General features: G+C 45.1%; 2 protein-coding genes across 2 annotated transcripts; both read left to right on the forward strand.

The window, feature by feature from the left end:
• Positions 1 to 1,296: 1,296 nt before the first annotated feature.
• On the forward strand, positions 1,297 to 2,256 carry LOC130602534 (olfactory receptor 1038-like). Its single transcript, XM_057415476.1, has one exon. The coding sequence runs from the start codon at positions 1,297 to 1,299 to the stop codon at positions 2,254 to 2,256; it is 960 nt and encodes a 319-aa protein (XP_057271459.1).
• Positions 2,257 to 6,087: 3,831 nt separating this feature from the next.
• LOC130602535 (olfactory receptor 1038-like) lies at positions 6,088 to 7,047 on the forward strand. Its single transcript, XM_057415477.1, has one exon. It carries the CDS (start codon positions 6,088 to 6,090, stop codon positions 7,045 to 7,047), a length of 960 nt encoding a protein of 319 aa, XP_057271460.1.
• The last annotated feature ends 853 nt before the right edge of the window (positions 7,048 to 7,900 follow it).

Here is a 7,900-nt window from a genome sequence, read left to right on the forward strand (position 1 = left end):
TTGCATGGTCCACAAGTGTGTAGGAAGCATCCTATGAGCTGCCTGTAACTGCTGCTGTGCAGCTGTTCTCAGGCACGGCTCATACACTCCACATCTCTCAGATGCCCAAGCACCACAATGCATTTCAGAGGTGATTTCACACCCTTTGCTTTTCCTTCTTTTTGTTTTTCTCTGGCAAAACATGAGCAGCCCTGGAGGCTTCCTCCCAGGAGAGCACAGGCAACTGTATTTACAGCCTAAGCACCACAAGCTGGGCTCTTGGAGTCTGGCAGGAGCTCACCTCTCTTCACATCAGGTGCTTAACAGAGCTGATGCTGGCACATAGATGTTCTCTGCTGCGTTGGGGATAAATCCTTGGCTCCAATCACTCGGTGGCAGAGGGAAGGCACAAGAGGTAACACCAACACAAAGCAGAGCCTCGCCTGCACTGAGGCAGTGGGCTTGTGTCTGCATGTTCTTGCATCCTCTTTGGTAAAGCTGTGTCAGAAAACAGCCTTACCAATGTGGGTTTTCTTTATAAGAAGAGGGAGTAATGTCTGATGCAGGTTGTGTTTCCTTTGCATAGGCAGCTAAAGCAGATGCACTAATTTGTTCAAGTGTTAAATGAGGAGGAATCTTACTTTGTTATAAAGAAATAAAAATTTCAGATTGACAACAGAATATAATCACTAACAAATCAGAATTTGGAATCAGCGCGTTTTAAATATCAACTCTGTTTTTAAGGAAGCAAATTAGTGCCCATGGGTTTAGGATGGTTTATTGTCCATTTAACCAATGTTAATGTTATCTGTTGTTAATGATCTCAAATAGTTTGATAAATGTGATTTGGTGACATGAATGATAATTAGAAGTCAAGGCAATACACCTAGAGGACATTAATGTCTAAAATAGGATTTCACTGGGACTGGGACTTTCTCTTGCTCCAGGTTTACATTCACTGCTATGAGGTCCCTGTGAGGTGTCTTCCAGCACAAATTGCTGCCAAACCGAAAGTGAATAAAGATCTGATTCTTTCAGCATACCTGAAAACACACGTGTTTGAATAAATCCATAGTTTTATGTTATCCCAGCAACAAGTGCCATTTGTTGCTTCTACGTGCTCCCTGTCCTATTGAAAGTACCACAAGTGAAAAACATATATATAATGTGGGATAGAAAATACAGTAAACTATATTAATTCCACCAAAACGTCAAAGTTAAACTAGTGACTGAGTGTAGTTAGATCCACTCCTGAATATCTCTTTTTAATCAGTGTGATGTTTTAATTCCTTTTGTCTCAGCAGGTAACACCTGGTCATGGGAGGAAATCACACACAGACTGAATTCATCCTGTTGGGAATTACAGACAGCCCATATGCACAGACTCCTCTTTTTCTCTTGTTTCTATTGATTTACATTGTCACTCTGGTGGGAAACTTCAGCATTATCACATTGGTTCGGGTTTCTCCCAGCCTCCACACCCCCATGTACTTCTTCCTCACCCATTTTGCCTTCACTGACATCTGCTATTCCACAGTCATCTCCCCCAGGATGCTGGCAGACCTGTTATCAGAGGACAAAACCATTTCTTTTACCGGCTGCATGATGCAGTTCCTCAGCTTCACTTTCTTTGGCAGTGCTGAGTGTCACCTCCTGGCCATGATGGCCTATGACCGGCACGTTGCTATCTGCCAGCCCCTGCTTTATGTGACCATCATCTCCAGCCGTGTCTGCTGGCAGCTGGTAGCATCATCCTACCTATTTGCCTTCCTCAGTGCCATCATCTACACATGGTGTGTGTTTGGAGGTTCCCTCTGTGGTCCCAACTGCATCAACCACTTCTTCTGCGACATCATCCCTGTGCTAAAGCTCATGTGCTCTGACACCCACATCAGTGAGATGGTCATCTTTGCCCTCATCACCATCAATGCGGTGTGTGCAAGTGCGGTCATTTTTCTCTCCTACATCTCTATCATCCGCACCGTGCTGAGGATGGGCTCAGCACAGAGCAGGGCCAGAGCCTCCCACACCTGTGCCTCCCATTTGACTGCTGTTGCCTTATTCTTTGGGTCAGCATTCTTCATGTACCTACAACGTCCATCTAGCCACAGGACCCTGGATAAGTTGGCCTCCATCTTCTACTCCGTGGTTACCCCCATGCTCAACCCCTTCATCTACAGCCTGAGGAACAAGGAGGTGAAGCTGGCTCTGGTGAGGTGCGGGAGAAGGTTCTTAAATGGCTGGCAACATAGAAGAGTTCTGTCATCTAGGACATGAACAGCTCATCCTAACTGAAGAAGACTGCGATGCACTAAAACAACGATATTTTCCACTAACCCTCATGACTTTATTTACGTTCTTCCACAATTCCTGCTCAGAAGCCAGTGACAGTATTGAATGAGAAAGAGACCCAGCCATCACATCTTCCTTGGAAGGAAATCATTAGGAGGGGAACCTCAAACTTCAATTCACTTTGCAGGCACCATCCTGGAGGTAGAAATTACCTTCAATTATCCCAGGCCTCTTTCCCTCACAGGAAACACCAATCAGCTTTACTGAGTTACAACTTTTGTCACTGAAAAAGATGTCTTTTTCTTGCATGATTCTTGACCTTGTCCTTCAGCTCCAATAAAATTCCTCCCTCTTACCTGCAAGTTTTTTACCTGCTGCTGGGGTGGGAGGGAAGAGGCAGTGTAGTTTTACATTTGCTTGCTGAAAAAGAGTCAGAGAAAAGGTTCCAAAAGATTAATTGCATTTGTTTGTGCCTTTCAAAGAGAAGAAGCTGGTGGGAGTCCAGGTCTCAAGATGCGCCTTTGAATATGAATTCCTCCCCAGGCTGCAGCTTCACAATAAATTTCACTTCAAAGAAGAAATTTTAGACAATATAATTCAAATCAATGGATCCTCCCATTCAATTTAAGTGGAGTTTTACATTCATTTGCAGTGCTCTTTACTTAAATGGTGAGATAAATGGAATTCCAGGTAGAGATCTGCACCCACATCCCATGTCTATGCCCAGTTTGTTCTAATGCATACCAGGAAAATCAAATGGTGTATTTCACTTACCAATGAAGCCTGTGGCACATTTCCATAGATGAAAGGCAATCCTGAACACAGAATCGATGGTAACTTAGAGCTGTCTGGGTCTGAAAGAAGCCAAAACGCACTGATGTCGGAGAATGTATCTTTACTGGTTGTGACTGCACATTAACCTATGTTTAGGAGGTATGTGGGTGATGAACAGTCTCTTTCATGATCTTTAGCTGTGGAAGAGCATTTTGACACAGCTAGTAAGAAGCTCAAAGCTGAATGTCCAGTGTAATTCTAAAGAGACCAAGAGGCAGGGAAAAAACTCTACAGACAATAAGATAAATCAGACTGTCTGTGGTCTTCTGGCACAAGTCAGCTGTAGAAACAAAGCAAGACTTAGAAATGGTTCAAAACAAAGTCTGGAGGCCTAAGGAATACCGTAGGGAAATAATACACCTTGGCATCAAGTGAAGCTCTGATGTCCTGTCACAAACCCAGCAGATTTCGACAAAGCTACTTCCAAAGCAAAGTGTTATCAAACTACTGAAGAGCATAAGTCAAATATTACCTATGTTAAAGGAGAACGCAGTAAGGACCAGAGAATAATACTTGAATATAAGGAGGGAAGCCCAAGATGGAGATATGTCCTGGGTTCAGCAGTAGCAGTCATGTTTTTCCTTTGTGGTAGCTGGTGCAGTGCTGTGTTTTGACTTCCAGCCTGGGAACAGTGTTGGTGAAGCCGATGTTTTCGGTTGTTGCTAAGTGATGTTTACCCTGACCAAGGACTTTGTGAGGCTCATGCTCTGCCAGGGAGGAGGGGAAGCCGTGAGGAAGCAGAGATGGGGCGCCTGACCTGGGCTAGCCGTGGAGGTGTTCCACACCACAGCATGTCATGCCTGGGGTGGGGGGTAACCGGGAGTTACCTGGAAGGACACGGGCTTCCGGGTGGGACTCGTTTCTTGGCTGGTGGTATCGTATTCTCTTCCCTTGTTATTTTCCCTTATCATTGTTGTAGTTGATAGTAGCGGTGGTGATTTGTGTTGTACATTGGTTGCTGGACTGTTCTTGTCTCAACCCGTAGGAGTTGCACTCTTTCGATCCTCCTCCCTGTTCCTTCGGGAGCGGGGAAGGGGAGAGCCCTGGGGGGGGGGGGGCTCGATTGTTGTCAGCCCGGCACCACTCACTGGGAGTGAGTGAACAAGTTGCCTGACTGGGTTTAAACCACGACAAGATAAGACAAGACACGTCAGGCCACATCAATTCCCCTGGTCAGAATCAACTCCAGCAATTGCTATGCAAGTCCATAAACAAGCCTAGGTCACCATCAAAGGATTCCATAAGTGTATACACCATCCACAAAAATCAAAACCACAACTCCTCTAAAAAAGCTCAGCCTCCAGGGAATGAGCTCAAATAGAGACTGGGGGGCAAAAGAGTGGGGATGGAACCCCAGCTGAGGCTGCTCAGGGGAATACAGGCCTGTTAGGTCACAATGGGACAATTCCTCCCTGCATCAAAATGCCTGTTTTTCACCCTTGAATACAGTGGAAGTCCAGAGGCAGCAGCTCAGCTGTTGGACATCCCGGTACTACATGCGGATAACCTCACTGGAGCTGGAAAACTGGGCTCTCAAGTGTCCACAAAGGGACAGCAGCAGTTCCAGAGATGGAGTCACTTGTGCGTCATGTCCCATTTGGGAACCTTCTGCAAGATCTAGAATGTCTCTAAACCCATATTCATTGTGTCAGCAAGTTCAGACCAGAGCCTTTTGCATGGTCCCCAAGTATGTAGGAAGCATCCTATGAGCAGCTCATCACTGCTGCTCTGCAGCTATGCTCAGGTTTGGCTCATCCACACCACGTCTTTCAGATTCCCAAGCACCACAATGCCTTTCAGAGGTGATTTCACACCCTTTGCTTTTCCTTCTCTTTGTTTTCCTCTGGTAAATCATGAGCAGCCCTGGAGGCTTCCTCCCAGGAGAGCACAGGCAACTGTATTTACAGCCCCAGCACCACAAGCTGGGCTCTTGGAGTCTGGCAGGAGCTCCCCTCTCTTCACATCAGGTGCTTAACAGAGCTGATGCTGGCACGTCGATGTTCTCTGCTGCATTGGAGATAAACCCTTGGCTCCCATCACTCGGTGGCAGAAGGAGGGCACAGGAGGTAACAGCAGCACAAAGCAGAGCCTCCCCTACACTGAAGCAGTGGGACTGCTTCTGCATGTTCTCGTATCCCTTTTTTTGGGAGCTATATCAGAAAGTAGCCTTACCAATGTGTGTTTTCTTTATCAGAAGAGGGAGCAATGGCTTATGCAGGTTGTGTTTCTTTTACATAGGCAGCTAAAGCAAGATGAACTGATTTATTCTTGTTTTGTTATAAAGAAATGCAGCATTTCAGATTGTCAGCAGTATGTCATCACTAACAAATCAGCCTTTGGAATCAACCTGTTTTAACATCAAGTACTTTTGAAAGCAAGCAACTTAATGCCATGGGTTTAGGGTGTTTCAGCATGCTGGAGCTCAGAAACTTATAAATTACGTATTTATCCATGGGAATGTTATCTGTTGTGAATGATCTCAAATATTCTGATAAATGTGATCTGGTGACTGGAATGATAACTAAAAGCCGAGGGAAAAATGTCTGGAGGTCATTCATGTGTAAGCTGGGATTTCACTGGGAATGTGACTTTTCCTTGCTTCAGGTTTACGTTTACTCCTATGAGGTTCCTCTGAGGTGTCTTCTAACACAAATTGCCTCTAATCTTAAGGTGATTGAAGATCTGATTTTTTCCAAATATAAAGAACAGATATCTGTGAATAAATCCAGAGTTTTAATTGTCCAAGCATAAAAATCTGAAAAATGGTATTTGCTGCTTCAATATGCTCTTTGATCTTTTTGAAATATCTCAACCTAAAACCATGAAGTACATAAAATTGGGGTGAAAAAATGCAGTAATGTATACTAAAATGTAATAGTTTAAACGGTCACCGATTAGAGTTAGCATGGTCCAAATCTGAATCTCCATTTTTGATCAGTTTGATGTTTCTCTTCCTTTTCCCTCAGCAGGTAACACCTGGTCATGGGAGGAAATCACACGCAGACTAAATTCATCCTGTTGGGAATTACAGACAGCCCACGTCTGCAGACCCCTCTTTTTGTCTTTTTTCTATTGATTTACATTGTCACTATTTTGGGGAACGTTGGCATTATCATCTTGGTTCGGGTGTTTTCCAGCCTCCACACCCCCATGTACTTCTTCCTCACCCATTTTGCTTTCACTGACATCTGCTGTTCCACAGTCATCTCCCCGAGGATGCTGGCAGACCTGTTATCAGAGGACAAAACCATTTCTTTCTCTGGCTGCATGATGCAGCTCCTCACCTTTGCCTTCTTTGCTACTATTGAGTGTCACCTCCTCGCCGTGATGGCCTATGACCGGCACGTTGCTATCTGCCAGCCCCTGCTTTATGTGACCATCATCTCCAGCCGTGTCTGCTGGCAGCTGGTAGCATCATCCTACCTATTCGCCTTCCTCACTGCCATCATCTGCACATGGTGTGTGTTCGGAGGTTCCTTCTGCGGTCCCAACCGCATCGACCACTTCTTCTGTGAGCTTTTCCCTGTGCTAAAGCTCGTGTGCTCCGACACGCACAGCAGTGAGATGGTCATCTTTGCCTTCATCACCGTCAATGCAGTGTGTGCAAGTGTGGTCATTCTTCTCTCCTACATCTCTATCATCCGCACCGTGCTGAGGATGTGCTCAGCACAGAGCAGGGCCAGAGCCTTCCACACCTGCGCCTCCCATTTGATGGCTGTTTCCATGTACTTTGGGACAGGATTCTTCATGTACCTACAACCTCCTTCTAGCCACAGGAGTCTGGATAAGGTGGCCTCCATCTTCTATGCTGTGCTCATCCCCATGCTCAACCCCTTCATCTACAGCCTGAGGAACAGGGAGGTGAAGCGGTCTCTGGTGAAATGCGGGAGGAGGTTTTTCAGCCGCTGGCAACATAGAAGACTTCTGTCATCCAGGACATGAACAGTTCATCTCAAGTCAGAAAGCCTATGGGGCACTAAAACAAAGGGATTTTTCCCAATAATCCCAATGATTTGATGTAGATTCTTCCAAACTTCCTGCACAAAACTCAATTACATTTTTAAATGAGATATAGATCCCTCAAATCACATCTTCCTTCCTTGGAAGGAAACCAAGAGGAGAAGAAACCTCATACTTCATTTGTCATCATAGTCAACAGCCTGTAGGAAGAAATTAGCCTGTAGGAAGAAATTACCCTCAATTATCCCAGGCCTCTTTCCCTCACAGGAAACACCAATCACCTTGATACAGTTGTAACTTTTGTCACTGATAAAGATGTCTTCTTCTTGCAAGATTCTTGACCTTGTCCCTCAGCTGCAATCAAATTCCTCCCTCTTACCTGTGAGCTCTTTATTAAAGCTGCTGTGGTGGGAGGGAAGAGGAAGTGTACTTTTATATTTGCTTGCTGAAAAAAAGAGTCACAGAAAAGGTTTCAAAAGATTCATTGCTTTTGTTTGTGCCTTTCAAAGAGAAGAAGCTGGTGGGAATCAAGGTCTCAAGCTGCACCTTTGAATGTTAAAGGGAATCCCTCCCCAGGCTGCAGCTTCACAGGAGATTTCATTTAAAGGAAAAAATTGTAGACAATATAATTCATAATGGAGGATGATGAACTGTGCTGAGACCACCCAGTGTTAGGGACATTTTGGGCACATCAAGACCTCCTCCCATTCATTGTAAGTGGTGTTTTACATTCATCTGACATAACCTTTTACCTAAATGGTGAGAGAAATGGAATTCCACTTGGAGATAAGCACCCATATCCCATGTCCATGCCCTGCTCATGCTCAAGCACACC

The sequence above is a fragment of the Pezoporus wallicus genome, unplaced genomic scaffold (genome assembly GCF_028554395.1).
Source record: "Pezoporus wallicus isolate ANWC-B61680 ecotype Strahan unplaced genomic scaffold, APGP_CSIRO_Pwel_v1 contig_4008, whole genome shotgun sequence".
In the NCBI taxonomy this organism is placed as follows: domain Eukaryota; kingdom Metazoa; phylum Chordata; class Aves; order Psittaciformes; family Psittacidae; genus Pezoporus; species Pezoporus wallicus.